The 17,855-nt window shown below is 44.3% G+C and overlaps 1 protein-coding gene across 1 annotated transcript in view; it reads left to right on the top strand.

Moving 5' to 3' along the window:
• Positions 1 to 17,855, top strand: part of tpcn3 (two pore segment channel 3) — a 120,601-nt gene continuing 102,746 nt past the window's right edge. The window contains exons 1-3 of the mRNA XM_083634891.1: positions 1 to 474; positions 6,507 to 6,589; positions 16,967 to 17,087. Of these exons, the coding sequence (XP_083491017.1) occupies positions 364 to 474; positions 6,507 to 6,589; positions 16,967 to 17,087 (315 nt within the window). The 5' untranslated portion in view covers positions 1 to 363. The remainder of the gene's footprint in view (positions 475 to 6,506; positions 6,590 to 16,966; positions 17,088 to 17,855) is intronic.

Here is a 17,855-nt window from a genome sequence, read left to right on the forward strand (position 1 = left end):
CGGCTCCAACTCAGATCAGTTGATGAAGAAGACACGATGGAGCCTTAAAGCACGCTCTGAATAACGCTCACGTCAGTCTGCAATGACGGATCTCATGTATTATCGATTGATTGATTTTCACAGAAAGCTGGCAGAGATCAAACTAGTTTGAGGAGGAGTTTTCTCCAGCTGCTGCAGGCGGGGAGTCACTTTCTGCGAAGCTGCAGAGAAACGCGCAGCCACGCAAAAGTCTGGAGATATCCCGACTCCCGAGGTCAAAAGTCTGGTCAAAAGTGTGGTGATATCCCGACTCCCGAGGTCAAAGAAAGCTGAGGAAGTTTCCAAAGAATCTGCCGACACTTTGAGAGACACTTTGAGGCAGAGATGTCTGCTCCACAGGCTGCAGAGGCAGAGCCAGGCGACATCCCCGAGTCTGAAGGGAGAGGAAAGCCTGCCGTCTCTAACGGGACAGGGACTGCTGCAAAGAGCAAAGAGGTGAGACAGGATGCTGTGTGTGTGTGTGTGTGTATGTGTGTGTGTGTGTGTGTGTGTGTGTGTGTGTGTGGGTCTGTGTGTGTGTGTGTGTGTGTGTGTGTCTCTCTCTCTGTCTCTCTGCCTGCCTGTCTGTCTGTCTGCCTGCCGGTCTGTCTCTCTCTCCGCCCGTCTGTCTCTCTGCCTGTCTGTCTCTCTGCCTGCCTGTCTGTCTCTCTGCATGCCTGCCTGCCTGTCTGTCTCTCTGCCTGTTGGTCTGTTGTCTGTCTGTCTGTCTGCCTCTCTGCCTTCCTGTCTGTCTCTCTGCCTGCCTGTCTGTCTCTCTGCCTGCCTGTCTGTCTGTCTGTCTGTCTCTCTGCCTGCCTGTCTGTCTGTCTCTCTGCCTGACTCATTATTCTGCAATCTGCACATCCTCCACAGATCTTAGTCTAAGAGCAGGGGCAGTTGCATGACTAAGCCAGTGATCCTCAACCTTTTTTGGACCTTCTAATATAATGTAGTCCTCATCCAGACCTTCTTTCACCATACAGCTCACTTAACGCTGCTCCGGTTCTTCTCACCCCTTGAGATGGACTGGAGGGAAAGCAAAATCACTGACTTGAAAACATCTTCAAAACATCTGTTGTTCTTATTGCATTGTCTGGTTTCCCTCTGGGTGATGTGACCATGATCCTTCTGTTTTAACACTGTTGTTTATTTCATCTGAACTTCTGTCCCTTTGGCCAATAAACTCAGTAAAGTCAGCAGCAGCAGCAGAGAAGGACCTGACTACATTAACAGGCTGTTAACTCATTGAGTGCCAATGACGACTAAAGTCGTCAATTCAAATAGTAACATAGAGTGCCAATGACGACTAAAGTCGTCAATTGCGTTTTTTGACGGTGGGACGTGGATCAAAGCCTGATGCATCTCCTGTAAAAATATGGGGGATGTTGAAGGTGTATAAGCTATTTTACGGACCCATTAGGTGGCGACAGTGCTCTCCAGATTAGAGAAAGGTGAGGAAAAAAACAGAGAAGAAGCCGTGGGCACACGGAAACCGATGCATGCTGTAACGTTAGCTGTGCCTGTGAACAGCAGCCAATCTGCTCCCACAATTGAGCCTTTCTGTCTGTTGCGATAGCCCCTCCACATGATTAGTTGGCAGAAAAGGAGCACCCGACACCAGCGTCTTTCTGAAAAGATAAATTATTCTCAGCTGGAAGCGCTGGGAGCCGGCGACAAAAACGGCCGAGCGCTGTGAAAATAGGCTGGGTGCAGCCAGCGCACTTTGAAACGTGCAGCGGAAAATTCAGAGCAGAGAGCCACCAGAGACACTCCCACGGAGGAGGGGTTTGCAGTTGAGGGGGGTGGGGCACGCAGGGCACCATACAACACCGACCCAGACAGCAGGCTCGATGGACAGATTGGCAAACACAAGCTAGAATATCTGATGCCCACCAGCAGTAAATCAAGACCAGCAAGAAGGTGTAGGGTCTGCGCACGCAGGGGCCAGCGCTGCTGGTTGCAGCTAAAAAATATTATTTTGCCATCAAAATTCCTTTGTTTTATTGAAGGAAATTATTTTTGAGGTGTCACTACATCAGAAAATATTAGCTTCAGAGTCAGTGATGTGCTTGAAATGCTTCATTTCACAAAAGGCTCATTATCTCAGCTTCTAGTTTGAAACGTCTGTTTTTGCTGAAACCAACCTATATTCTACTGCTGATAACTAAAGAACGGAAAATGATATCAATAAACTTTTTTTTGCTGATGATACAAGATAGTCTCATCGTTCTTTGGGCGTGTTCGGTGTTTACATAGTAATATCACACTATTCTGTGGGTCTTGAGAAATCACTGAAAACGCTCTGAAAGGGCTGGCACTGGGAGCATCCGTTTTCCAAAAGTGGCTGGCACTCAATGAGTTAAGGACCAGATCAGGGGGCAAAACCGTCCAGCCACTGTTGTAGTCAAGTCACTAATATCTCCAGTCCGAGTCGATTCTAAAGTCCCCAGTGTTCGAGTCCAAGTCTGAGTCACCGAAGAAGTAGTCTCGCTGGTCAGCCTCCTGTCCCTTCCGTCCGAGGAGTCTGGCACCGCAGGTCTCCATAACTGGGATAAACCCTCCCCTGCTCTACTCTGCTCTCCCATTTGAGCGACTGTTTCGGTGGCTGCCGGATGGATGTCCGCTCCCGGCTTATTACAAACTCTGTCATTGGCTCCGACCATGTCAATCAGAGTGGCTTCCGCTCCCTCCTCCCTGTGTGTCGCTGTAAATAGTGCCCTGCCGCCGCAGTGAAAACAACAACGCTAACTAGCTAGCAAGCTAACGGCAGAAACCTACACGCTAGCTCGTTGCTACATGCTGAAAACAGCAAGTTGGTTTGTTGGAAACTATTTTCCAAGGGCACTGCCGCTAAGTGCCGCCCATCGCAATCCCACTATGGAGACCTGCGGCGCCAGACTCCTCGGACGGAAGGGAGAGGAGTCTGGCCAGCGAGACTACCAAAGAAGAGTCAGAGTCGAGTCCAGAGTGACTGAACCTGAGTGTGAATCCACATGTAGGTGGAACACATGTGCCTACCCTAGCACAAAATGTAATAATGTCATGATATTACTATAGCTTATGCCATAGTAATCCTATGCCAAATTGTAAATAAAAACAGAACAAAAAGTCTTTATCAATGAACATGTCCTCACCTCCAACATGTCCTCACCTCCAACATCTCCTCATCTCCAACATGTCCTCACCTCCAACTTCCGAGTCCGAATCCATGAATGCTTCAGTTCAAGTCAGAGTCATCAGTGCTCAAGTTCAAGTCAAGTCACAAGTCCTGAAAATGAGTCCAGGACTCGATCTGTTCCTTTTAGTCTGACCAGTATCATGTCTCCCAGTCTGGCTCCTGGAGGTCTGACCACTATCATGTCTCCCAGTCTGGCTCCTGGAGGTCTGACCACTATCATGTCTCCCAGTCTGGCTCCTGGAGGTCTGACCACTATCATGTCTCCCAGTCTGGCTCCTGGGACCCTCCAAGCCAGGGCTCTTTGAGGAAGTTTCAGGGGTCCTTTAGTGCAGCGTTTCTCAACTGGTGGGTCGCGACCCAAAGGTGGGTCGCGGGGCCATTTTGATTGGGTCGCGGACATTGGCCATTTTTTTTTTTTTTTTTTCATATTTCATTTGAATTAAATTCAGATTATTGAAACTGGATTAGCCTGACCAGTTTTACTTCTTTAACAAGCTGAAGCATATGCTCTGCCTGTAATTCAAGAGAAGTCTGCCTTTTCATTTCATATTTAATTTTAGTTCAATTCAGATGATTGAAATTGGATTAGCATGGCCCCAGTTTAATTAAAAGTTATGACCAGTTTAACTAAAAAGCATATAGCCTGCCTGTGATTCAAGAAAAGTCTGCCTTTTTATTTCATATGAGTTAAATTCAGATTGAAACTGGATTAGCATGACCAGGTTAACTTGTTTTATTATTATTATTATTATTATTATTATTATTATTATTATTATTATTATTATTATTATTATTATTATTATTATTATTATTAACTTGTTTAAAAACATATAGGCATGTAATTCAAGATAAGTCTGCCTTTTATTTCATATTTGATACAGTTCAAATAAGACTTTCTGAGCATGACCAGTTTGACTTGTTTAAATTTAACTCATTGAGTGCCAGCCACTTTTGGAGAACGGATGCTCCCAGTGCCAGAGTTTTCAGAGCGTTTTCAGTGATTTCTCGAGGCCCACAGAATATTGTGTGATATTACTATGTAAACACCGAACACGCACAAGAACGAGCTGGCTCTATTGTATCATCAGCAAAAAAAAGTTTATTGATACCATTTTCCGTTCTTTAGTTATGAGCCGGAGAAGATAGGTTGTTTTCAGCGTTTTCAGGCTTTTCAAATTATTAGCTGAGATAATCCGCCTTTTGTGAAATGCAGCATTTCAAGCACATTCACTGAGTCTGAAGATAATATTTTCTGATGTAGTGACGTAGTTGTTGTGTGATGCCCTGCGTGCACCACCCCCCTCCCCCCCTCCCCCCGTAAACTCCTCCCCACACTGCACACAGCCTCACGCAACCATTATATTTTCGGAGTGCTGCGTTTGTGTGCTGCTGTCGGCTCTCAGCGCCACAGCAGGGAAGAGCCAACCCGGATTGCTGAATGGTTTGGCGTCAGGGGCTGCTTTCCTGGCTGCTAATCGGGTGGAGAAACTATACAGACAGACAGACAGACAGACAGACAGGGACAGAGGGGCTCAGTTGTGAGCGCGGATTGACTCCTGTTCGGAGCCAATGTCAGCTCCCGCGACAGAGCAAATGGCTCTGGGAGCATGCATCGGTTTGTCTTTGATCCACGGCTTTTAGGCTGTTTCTCGGACCTGTCTCTAATCTGGACTGCACCGAGCAAGCACTGTCGCCACCTAATGAGTCCGTAAAATAGGTTATACACCTCCAATAGCTACTATAGTTGTACAGGAGCTGCGGAAGGCTTTGATCGACGTCCCACCGTCAAAAAACGCATTGGACGTCGAAGGACGTCCGTGGCACTCTACGTCACTATTTAATTGGACGTCGAAGGACGTCCATGGCATTCAATGAGTTAAAAACATATAGGCCTGTAATTCAAGTCTGCCTTATTTCAATTGCCTAGTTGCACTTCCGTTGCACTTTTTTGTTCATTTGATTATTTTCATTGCCGATTAATCTGACGATTATTTTCTTGATGAATTGATTACTTCGGGCTATAAAATGTCTGAAAATGGTGAAAAATGTCCATCAGTGTTTCCCAAAGCCAATAATCATGTTTCATTCCTAAAAACTTTCTTAAATCACTCCTGAGATTAGAGGTTTTCAAAGTGGGAGGCGGGCCTCCCCAGGTGGCCTCCAGGCAGTTTCAGGGGAGGATCAGTGAATTGAAGTGAACAAATATGACATTAGTTATTACATTTAGTTATCGAAGGGAGATCACATAGAATAGAGACAGTCGGCGTGTGTGGGAACGTCCACAAAGTGTTAAACGGCTGGCGCGCGAGTGGGGTAAAACTGCCCATATATCTCAATGGGCTGACTCACCAAAGGACGGCGCTGCGGCTCTAAACTACAGGTTTGGGGATTCTAGAGCACAACACAAGACGTCTGTTCAGATGTGAGTTTACTGTGGTGGTTAAATCCCTGATTGTGTCTGCCTGGGCTGGGCTAGCAGCTAACTTTCTAACTTTGCTGAATGGATAGAATGGGGGATCTATGACGAGACATCGCCTCAACCAATAGCCTGAATGTGCGTGAGTTTCTTAAAGAGATAGTTCAGAGATACAGTCGTTTTGGGGAATTGTGCTGTTTCAAGTAACATAATCATGATCCAATAGGCATCCAGGAATTGAGTGAGGGGGCGCCTTTTTCCAAACTTTGTCTGCGGGGAGGCCCACAGTCTCAGACTTTGAAAACCCCTGCGCTCGTCTAGAGGACTCTGAGAATTAGGGCTGTGCAATAAAATCGATACGGCAATATATCGCAATCTTTTTTCCCGCAATACTGTATCGATATTTCAGAAAAAATATTGTGATACTGTATATCGCCATATAGATTTTAGTGACACAATAATAATACTTTTTTCACTGAATGTAGCACACAGTAGTTTTGGCTCAATTTGTCCACTAAATTTTCAATATAAAGTGATGTACATATTATTACACTACCTGGGTGGTATACACAGTTGTATTTTCAGCTGTATTTTTAAATTTTCAGTAAAATTACAGTATCGCAATATGTATTGTATCACAATGTATCGTGATACAATCGTATCGTGACCCATGTATCGTGATACGTATCGTATCGTGAGGTCCTTGCCAATACCCAGCCCTATATGGAGAATGTTTGTGCGTATGGCCCCCGCTCTTTAAAAATGAATCTCCATGTGTGTGTGTGTGTGTGTGTGTGTGTGTGTGTGTGTGTGTGTGTGTGTGTGTGTGTGTGTGTGTGTGTGTGTGTGTGTGTGTGTGTGTGTGTGTGTGTGTGTGTGTGTGTGTGTGTGTAGGACATGGACCTGGCTGCTGTCTATGTGTCAGATGCTCAGTACAACAGGAACATCTTCTTCGACACCACGCCACAGGCTGTGAGGTGAGAACGCTTCACTTCTCACTCTGCTTAGTCTTTGTGTTTTATTTTTTACCTTATTTACCGGATTTCCCCCGTTTTCTCACCAATCTTGTACTTGGCCAATCCCCCCTGCTCCACCCCCTCTGCCGATCTGGGGAGAGCTGTAGACTAGCACATGCTTCCTCCGATACATGTGCAGTCACCAGCCGCTTCGTTTCACCTGACAGCGAGGAGTTTCACCGGCAGGATGTAGCATTGGAGGATATGTAGCATAGGAGGATATATGCGCTATTCCCCCAGTTCCCCTCCCCCCCGAACAGGCACACATACCCTTAATCCGGCTTCCCACCCACAGACACGGCCAATTGTGCCTGTATAGATGCCCGACCATGCCGGAGGCAACACGGCGGCTTGAACCTGTGAGGATGACTGGCGACTCCCGAGTCAGTAAAAAGAGTCTCGAGTTTTGAATGATTCGGTCAAACTCTAGCCCATCGCTAGTGCATTCACAGGTTACTGCACTGGCTGGCTGAAGCCCTCACATAACGTTACCCACTCGCATTCACAAGTTACCTTCTCTCCCACGCCTTATGTGTATGGGGGCGGGGGGCATCGGTGCTCTCCATCACTGGTCGAGGGCTGCCGGTAGGTTAGAATAGCTTAGGTTAGGCGATAGATTAGCTACAGCCTAACTCTAGGCTGTAGACCTGTTATAGTGTTCAGGCTAAGATCAGACTAGAGCAGAATAGGACAGGCCAGACTAGGTTGTAGATTAGCTAGATTCCCTGTGTCCTAGTTAGTTCTGGTTAATGTCTAGAGTAGTCAGATTGTCTGATCTTCTCCCCCCCTCTCTTTCTCTTTCCCCCTCCCCCTGCTCCTTCCCCACCTCCCCCTTCCTGTTCTCTCCTCTCCCACATTTCCCATTCCCTCCCCAACCCCTCCCTTTCCATGCTCTCCCCTCCCCCACATCCCACCGCCCCCCCCCTCCCTTCTCCTGCTCTCTCCTCTTTCTCCCCTCCCCTGCTCCTTCTCCTCCTTCTCTCCTCCCCAACTTTCCCCATTCCCTGCCACTTCCTGCTCTCTCCTCTCTCACATTCCCCCTGCTCTCCCTCCCCTGCACCCTCCCCACCTCCTCCCCTTCCTGTCCTCTCCTCCCCCACTATTCCCCCACTATTCTAAAGCATGGCACCCATTCTACTCCAAAGCATGGCACGCATTCTATCCCCTCCCACTATTCCGCCACTATTCTAAAGCATGGCACCCATTCTACCCTAAAGCGTGGCACCCATAAGCTCTATATGTGAATATGTGTTTATTTGGCAAAGGGATTCACTACTAAAGGCTTGCAGCAAATTAAGTTAAGCATAGTTTGTTTGCAAATAAATCAACATGATATGTCCGTTTGTAAAATGTGTGTCTATATTTCTCTATCATATGATTGTTCGATGTGTTATTATTACTACTGTAATTTGTTACTGTTGTGTCAGCTAGCCCTCCTTTCCCTGTTCTCTCCATATAGTCTCTCATACTCCCCCTGCTATCCCTCCTCACCTCCTCCCGTTCCCAAACCCCCATTGGCATCCATTCTATTTTAAAGCATGGCACCCATTGTCTTTCTTTCCCCCTTCCCCTGCTCCTTTCCCCACCTCTCCTTCTCCGTTCTCTCCTCCCCCACATTTCCCATTCTCTCCCCACCTCCTCCCTCTCCCTGCTGTCTCCTCCCCCACATCCCCCCACTCTCCCTCCCCTCTCCTGCTCTCTCCTCTTTCCCCCTTCCCCTGCTCCTTCCCCACCCCCTATACTCCCCAACATTTCCCATTCCCTCCCCACCTCATCACTCTCTCACATTCCCCCTGCTCTCCCTCCCTTCCCCTGCTCTCTCCTCCGCTCTCTCCTATATTTCTATATTTTCTATATTTCTCTATCAATTGTTCAATTTGTTATCATTATTCTGTAATTTGCTACTGTTGTGTCAGCTAGAATTAGCTAGACATATTTTCTGTGAAGCCCTCTGGGACATGCTTGTGAATTAGGGCTATACAAATAAACTTGACTTGACTTGACTGCACTGGCTGAAGCCCTCACATAACGTTACCCACTCGCATTCATGGCTGCGTCTGACTCACGACACCTTTTCACACCCTCCTGGAGAAATGAGGCTGACGTCGTTAGCGACAAGTCTGGGGATTTTTTCTGGCCATGGGATTAACATTAGCAGCAAGCAGTAAGCAATGGTAACTATAGTTAGCATCAATGCTAGTGGACTTTTAGCCATGGTATTAGCATCAATGCTAGCAGGCTTTTAGCTGTGGTAAAACCACATTTCCAGAGATGGCAGTGACAACAGAATACACACAGGCTTAGATAAGGGTCTTACCTACATGTGTATGAGGGGGGATTGTGTTCACAACAAGTACAGCTAACATTACTTGTTGGTTTGTCTAACCAGAGAGACATGATGAACACCCTCAGGCAGCCCAGAGCACCGGCACACGCTGAAACGAGCGGGGAGAGTGTTTTCTTTCATTTCTTCCTCCGTCAAAATGAACGGTGTTACCGGTGGACATGTTATGTTAATCGTGTAGGCCCCACCACTGTGTAACCCCGGTAACACAGACTACCGCGGCATGCCTACCTTCAGCCAATCAGCATCACCAAATCCAGTCTGAAGAACTGCAAAAAACATATTTTCCGCCAAGAAACTCGGCTGGTGCATACTCATGTTCTTGTTTAATTCTTGTTTAATTGTTATTATTTGTTTATTTCTGCAGTAACTGCACTAATGGCTGTTTACTCTACTAACATTAACGTTACAGTGTACCACTCGCTGCTTCGCTACCCCTTTCCGAAATTTAGATTTCCCTAGATTTTTAGTATGTTATTTAACATGCCCAATAGTACCAGAATCCATTGAAAAACCTTTTGTATTAATTTGTTCAGGGTTAGTTGCTCCTTTTCTTCATATATTATTGACTGGCCTAATGGGTTAGTTTTCTGAAAATTTGCATATTTAAACATAACATTTCAGAAAACGTGTAATACAAAGAATCAATGCAAACAGAATCCATTGAAAACCTTTTGTATCAATTTGTTCTTGCTTAGGTGTTTTTTCCCACAGATTTACTGGCCTACAGGCAGTGTACTCACACATTGATAACCTTCTGAAGGAAAACGTGACCACAATTAGCTTTAGCAGTGATATTTGGAGCTCAGATGTCAGCCCCATGTCAATGCTGCGTTTGACAGCTCAGTGGATGGACGCAGACTTGCAACTGCGTGACGTGCTCCTCCATTGGCAGGAATTCTCTGGCTTTCCAAAATTCATAGCATCTTTTTATCAAACGAAATACTTGGCTTCAATCTTTTTTTGTTGGCGTGCTCTCCCAGCCGCACCTGTTGCTCAGTCCTCTCTCTCTCTCTCTCTCTCTCTCTCTCTCTCTCTCGGGGCAACTAAAAAGTCTAATTTCTCTCTCTCTCTTATAAGTAACATTCACTTAGCCCAGTGTATCTTAAAGTGTGGGGCGCGCCCCACTTGTGGGGCGCAGTGGTATTACAGGTGGGGCGCGGGTGAAATCCGCGGAACCAATGTTTTAGCCATTTTTAGGTCGGACTTCTTTTCCCCGTGAGGAAATAAACAAACCCCGCGCTTCCGTAGTGACACGTTCATTCATCAGACAGACTGGAGGCTGTTTAGTTTAGATTAGTGTGTACAATGAAGAGACATTTGGCAGGGACAAACAAGGAGTCGGAGGGCGGCAGTCAACTAAAACAACCGAGACGAAAATATGATGACGCCTATCTTGCTCTGGGATTCACAGTAAATGCGGTAGGAGACGAGGAGAGACCAGTCTGTGTTCTCTGTCTGAAAACTCTGGCAGCGGACAGCATGAAGCCTAACAAATTAAAAAGACACTTGGAGACAACACACCCCACTTTCGTCAATAAGCCACTCGGGTTATTTCAGAGGAAACTCGGTGAATACCGCAAGCAGGAAAATCGCTTTGTAAAAGTGGCATCAGTGAACAGCAAAGCACAACTAGCGTCATACAAGGTCGCATACAGAATTGCACAGTGCAAGAAGCCGCACACCATCGCTGAGGAGCTCATACTCCCAGCAGCTATCGATATGGTGTCAACTATGCTGGATGAGACCAGCGCTGCAAAATTGAAGACTATCCCGCTGTCCAATGACACAGTTGCAAAACGTATTATGTGACATTTCAAATGATCTCGAGGAACAACTCACGGAAAAACTGACAGACACACGTTTCGCCTTACAAGTGGACGAGGCTACGGACAGCAATAAAGACTGCTTGCTTATCGCCTATGTTCGCTTTGTCACGTCGGAGTCACTGAGTGAGGATTTGCTGTTTTGCAAGTACGTTACAAGCAGAGCAACAGCTGAAGAGCTATTTAAGCTTCTGGACAGTTACCTGACACAACACGGGCTGAATTGGGAGAACTGTGTGGGTTTTTGCAGCCACTAATACTGAGAAAACTTGAGTCCTCACAATTATTATTATTATTTTCTGCACAGGTTGCACTTTATTATTGTTTTGAAAAGATTTGCAGTGGAAAACAGGCTCATTGCAGCCACTAATACTGAGAAAACTTGAGTCCTCACAAATGTCTGCACTTATTATTTTCTGCAGGTTGCACCTTATTATTGTTTTGAAAAGATTTGCAGTGGAAAACAGGCTCATTGCAGCCCTTAATACAGTGATAGTGACTTGAACTCACAATGAAGATATTTGAATTTATTTTGTTTTGTAGAGGTTGCACTTTATTGTTATTGTTTTTGAAAAGATGTGCAGTGCAAAACAGCCAGAATATAGAAATGAATGGTCATTATGTCAATAAAAGTTAAACTTGGACCGTTATATTTCAATTTTGTTGGGGCGGTGGGGCCCGAAAGATTTTCTTCCTCCAAAGTGGGGCCTGACAGAAAAAGTTTGAGAACCACTGACTTAGCCTATTAGCCTATTTCACTTCCCACCCAATTCACACCTTTTATGTCTAATAGGCAGTAAGTAAAACAGGTGAAAGCAAGAGATTGATTAGGGCCCCAGCACTAGATCACCTAAATGGATTAGAAGTTGGGAGCGGGGACTTTGTTAACATTACTGCCTCATAGTAGTTAACGGGGCAAGGGAAGTCCAGATTGGGGGGAATATAAAATTGAACCCTGGTATTTAATGCACCAAATGTTAAAGGCCCTGTTAAATGTTAAAATTGCATGGATGCACCAAACTTTAACTTTACACTTTACCACAAAAGGGTTATACCCATAACCCCATCATTACTGAATGATGTTAACATAATGATGTTAACATCATTCTGTTAAAAGCCCAGCCCAGAATCTCATTCGTGCTCCGCTTGCACCTGTTTTACTTACTGCCTTTTAGGGAATGGGTCAATTGTGTGGGAAGTGAAATAAACATGTAAAATGGAAACTGTTAGTCCTATTATTAGACTGCTACAGCTGCCTTCTAAAAAAATCACACCCAGGTGCTGAAGTAAGCGGTGCAGACAGACAGACAGACAGAGTGACATCACTTTTTTTTTTAATTCAAAGTCAAAACATACAAGGGTGTGCATTGTAGCTAAAACATATACATTTGTAAGTTGTATTCAGATACAAAGTGGAAAAATAATAAATACTAAAAGAACATAAATTGGGGACATACACCAGGGGACAATGACATTATGTTAGCAAAAGACCGTAAACTAATATCTTACAAATATAGATTTCAGAGCTTTTCTATTGGTAGAGAACTCAAAAGATCTAAAGTAAAGTTTAGTTTCCTTTACCAAGACAGTAAACGGGCGTGTGTTTTTTGTATATTTGCATTTGTGAATGTGAAATTTAGCAAGGATAATTATCAGATTGATTATGTAGGACTGATTCTTACATTTAATATATTTGTTTGTAAAACCAAATAAAACATGTTCAAATAAAAGAAAAATCCTCACAAATATTGTCAATAATGAATCTGGAGACATCGTTCCACAGCTTTTTATGCCTCCGCCGGCGATAGCCAGGCCAGAGGCATTATGGATTCGGGTTGTCCGTCCGTACCAGGGATTCTGTTAGCCAGTAATTGCCGGCTTTTAGCCGGTATTTGTTGCCGTGGGCCGGCAAATTAAAAGGTCACCGGCTCAAGTAGCCGGTTGGAAACGTGCAAAATAAATAAATTCCTTATATAAAATAGCCTAATATTGTGTGACCTATAACCAGTGATGTTGCCATAAGGTACAACTTAAATATAGACTTAAATATATTATATATTTTCACCCCGCTGTTATGTTGAGTGAGAAAGAAAATGTTGAGAGAAAAAAAGAAAAAATACAGCAGATGCTCTTTAACTGTAACGCGCCATGCAAAATCTGCACCTGCAGCATCCCGCGGCTGACAGCGCTTTGGCTTGACACAAGAGACCGAAATGTCAACGCAGACATCCCTCAGCCAGTTCTTTTTATGTAACGATGGTCCAGAACAAGATCCAAACAGCCATGAGAAGCCGCCTCAGCGAGGAAAAGTTGGGTTGATAAGAATCGCAAGTTGGCTTCAACTTTGCACATGTTAGCGGAGCGCTTATCAGTGAAGAAACTGCAGCGCGCGTATTGTGACAGAGAGGTCCTCTGACAGGTTGTAAAGCTTATAATTATGTCAGTTAATTTAGCCTACTAATGTCAACGTTGTTTCAGCATAAATAGCCTACGAGAACCTCAGTTGATTTGCCATTTAAGGAGGAGTATTTAATGAGCAGCTTTCATTTATTTGTCTGAACGACTTTATGTTTATGTTTATGTTTGTTTATGTTTATTTGCACATTAAAGGAAAACAGAACAAAATAAAAAATGTTTACAACATTGGAGAAAAAAACATGTGCAGGTGAGATAGAAACCCACTACGGGTTTATATAAAGATCTCACCTCAAGAGAAAAACATAATAATACAAGTTACTCAAGATGATGCTTATGGAGCATCATCTCAAAGCTCACAACACGCAACAAGGGATTTCGTTCTCAGATGTAGGCTACAGGTAACACAAGGCTAATATTCTTACATTTTCCCTTCAGTTTAAAGTAAAGCAAATATTTTCATGTTGTGAAGTAGGCTATAAGTCTGTTCTTTTTTCTTTTTTTTATATTTGTCCCCCCAATTTTTTATCCCATTTTTATCCTGGTTGCTGCTACACCCTCTGCCGATCTGGGGAGAGCCGAAAACTTGCTCCATGCTTCCTCCGAGACATGGGCAGTTAGCCAGCCGCTTCTTTTCACCTGACAAGGGAAGCTTCACCGGTAGGACATAGCACGCTATTCCAATGAGTTCCCCTCCCTCCGAACAGGCGCCCTTAACGACCAGAGGAGACACCACATCAGCAACCAGGATATTGCATGTTTTGGTGAAGGGGTTCCTATATGAAGGAAACCCCCGGGAGGCACGGGGAGAACATGCAAACTCCACACAGAAAGGCCCTTTTGACGACCCCACCCGGATAAGTCCGTTCTGAAAGCGAGTTGGATGCCCACGTGTCAACCAGCTCGGCTTTTTATAACATCGTCATCGTGGTCAATAGACTCGCTTCCGAAAATATAGACTACTTTTAGTTTGACTGACTGCACATCTCATATCTCTGGCTTGTCGCAGGTAGGGAACTGGTTCTTAATTTAGATTATTTTTCATGTTATTTAATTTCCCGTTCTTGGATGCAAAGAGACATTTAATGTAGGCCCGCCAGTGTCTTTCTTTAGGCTTAATTAAACGGGAATATATGACAAACTGTTCAGTTCACAAAGTTTGTGAAGAGTTCATTCACTATAATAAAATACATTTGTTGGACGATTGGATAATAGCTTTTGTTTTTTGTGTTTTATTGTTTACTTTTAACAGGCCTGCAAACCCGAACCGAATTAATTAATTAAATAAGGAGTGTTCTGCAGCACGCTCCCTTTGCACTTGCAAGCGCAGACCGCAGTGAATAGTTAGATAATTATTTTGAAATGAATGCCAACAAAAATGATTTAAAATTAAGATTTCATTTGCTAAAAATATACAATAATATGTTGTGTATTAAAGAAATTATTACATCTATCTTTTTTCAATACATTTTGACTGAGCCGGTACATATTCTATAAGGCCGGAATTCTTGAATGTTGCCGGCTCCAGATGTACGTACAGTCACTGTGACCTCACGAGCACCATTCCTAAGTTCATTAACGCGATATCTCAGGAACGCCTTGATGGAATTTCTTTGAATTTGCCTTAAATGTCCACTTGGACTCAAGGATGAACTGATTAGATTTTGGTGGTCAAAGGTCAAAGTCCAAGGTCACTGTGACCTTACGACCGCTTGTTTCATGCTCGTTAACACGATATCTCAGGAATGCCTTGACAGAATTTCATCAAATTTGCCTAAAACCTCCACTTGAACTCAAGGATGAACTGATTAGATTTTGCTGCGTAAAGGTCAAAGTTCAAGGTCACTGTGACCTCACGAACCCCATTTCCAAGCTCTTTAACGCGATATCTCAGGAACGCCTTGACGGAATATCTTCCATGGACAAGACACACGGCTTCATGTTATCTAACGCTCCCTGGAGGTCGGGTGGCTCATGGGTGGGCTGTGCTGGCTACCAGACATATCAATGGGCAATAAAAAGAACATTGTTTTGAGAAAGGTGTGCGAGGAATTAACGTTGGTTGGGGACTGAAGTAAGTTCAGAAAATATATGTTTTATGAGTTACTCCAGCTACGTTATATGTACACAATGGTTTTAACATGCAGGCTAGCAATGGCGTTAGCCGCTTTCGCTAGTCAGCTGTTTTTCATTATTTATCGGCTTAATATAACTTAACAACCGATAACGATAGCTGGAATAACACAATAATAGACACATATTTTCAGAATTGACCAGGTTGTCCAACTGACAGGAAATGTGTTTTATAACGTTAACTCCCATCCCGGGTATAAGATGAGGCCTAGTAGTACACAACCACCAGCCATTAGCTCATCACTAATGGGTTAGCATCACATACAAACAGACGTTTTATTTTTTGTAGGCTATTAAAGCAACAAACGTTTTTATATGCATATCTCGGGGAAATGCTTTGACTGTGGGGATGTTCGTTCTTCACAAGCTCCTCTCTTAGTAACGATATACCAGGCATAAATAAGATATAGCTCAGTGGGATATACAGAGTCAGAGAATAGACCAGGCAGCCTGGCTCACGCACTGGTCTAACGTTAGGTTGGGCTGCCCTACACACACTGTACCGGGGGGGTACAACAACGTAGCCTCACGGTTAGATTTGTTAAACCAACATTTGCGCCAAAAGAAATGTAATCATAAAGTTGCCACGGAAACATTAGGCTAATCAACACAGAGCTGTTCATCCGAGAATTTCCCCCAGTGAGAGGCTGAGAGCCTAGCAGCCCTGGCTCCTCTTCCGGGCTGAGAGGCTCCTCTTCCGGGCTGCTCTCAGAGCACGGGCTAAGAGCAGCCTGGAGGTCTGACTTGTCTGGCTGATACAGCTCAATCTCCGACAACGGAAATCAGATTTTCATACAGGCGTCATTTTGATAAACTGATCTCATAGTGGGAATCTTCCTGGTTACTTTTGGCGAGACAAAACATATTACAACTTAAATTGCCATATTTACAGAGCTAGACTGTATATAAATACGCAACGCACTGTGCGCATTCTAGAAACAGCAGCTCTACATAAGAAAGTTCAGAGGGGCGGGGAGCTCTCAGAGTTTCTAACTCAACGGAGCTACTGCGCAGACTCTGGTTCTCTTGATCTGACAAGATTTTGGCTTCAATAGACAATATGGGAGGAGATGGAAATCCTCTCTCCATTTTTATTTAGCTCAGTGGCAGACACCTAGAACACAGCCAATCAGTCACACAGCACAAACACACTGACATGCACCAGGCTCCCATCAGTCAATCAGGCATGCAGATGAAGAAAAGAAAACAATACAGAGGATCCCAGTAGGCTACAGAGAATAAAGTCACCTATATGACCCCCAGGGTCATAACAGGTATATAACAATGGGATCTGGGTTTAAATTTTTTTTTTTTTTAGACTAGTTTTTGTAACCTGCAGTGTTCTATTTCATGGAACTCCCTCTTGTGATGTCACATGTCCATTTACAATGCCACCTTTACCTGCATAGTTCTACCCTGGGAGCCTCTGAGAAGTTTAGAATTTTTTCCGGGTATTTTCATACTAAGCATGAGCCCAAAAATGTAAATTCAGATTTTTTTTTAACCTACACCACGCTCTTTAAATTGACCTGCACCACGCTCTTTAAATTGACCTGCACTGTGTGTGTGTGCGTGTGTGTGTGTGTGTGTGTGTGTGTGTGTGTGTATGTGTGTCTCCAGACTGTATCTGCTCTACAACCACTGGCTCCTTCAGGTGCTGCTGTACGTGTTCATCACAGCGGACCTCTCTCTGGCCATCTTCGAGGAGCCGGCTCTGCCCGAGCTCTCCATGTCTCTCTGGGTACCATCTGTCTCCTTCACCTTCTGTTACATAATATCTAGACCAGGGGTTCCCAAACTTAAGAATACCACGGCCCACTTTTGAAATCTGAACATCTTCCAGAGCCCACCCAACCTTTTAATCACAACTCACAGAGCATGTGAACTGGGGCACGAGGGAAATTAATAATCCCTCCACATACAAAAACATTTCGGGAAAATACCCAAAAGCAGATTGCCAACATTTTCTCCCCCGTTACTCATCAGAAGTATTTGCATGCATAACATATTTGTTGAGACAAAATGTGATGAGCAACAACAGAAGAAATCAATCCACAAGCTATTAATGCTAGGCTTTCTGTTAGTCTGTAACGTGCAGCAGTGCACGTCTTCCACCCCTCGGCCTTCTTCTGCATGTCTATTATCTTCTTTTTTTTCACCAAGCAGCACTTTATGAAACAAAATCTACATTAACTCTCCAGCTAGCTCTCCACCCAAAAAGCTGCTCTGGTCAGCATTTCCTGTTCACAGCGGTGATGTAATGAGTTCCGCTCTGCTCCAGTGAAAACTGCTGACGATGCTAAATGCTAACTGACATATCTGACCGTTACATGAAGAAACCTGACCACATGACGGCTTCCCTTCTTAATTTGCATTGAACAACCATGAAGAAAAACATGAGCTCGCCCATGTTATTGTACACGCGCACCTACTAATCAATACATAGAATGAATCAACATCATTTTACAAACATTTCTAATTAGCGATGTTAATAGAAGTCTTAAAAGCA

Source organism: Poromitra crassiceps (genome assembly GCF_964638095.1).
Source record: "Poromitra crassiceps genome assembly, chromosome: 4".
Lineage (NCBI taxonomy): Eukaryota > Metazoa > Chordata > Actinopteri > Beryciformes > Melamphaidae > Poromitra > Poromitra crassiceps.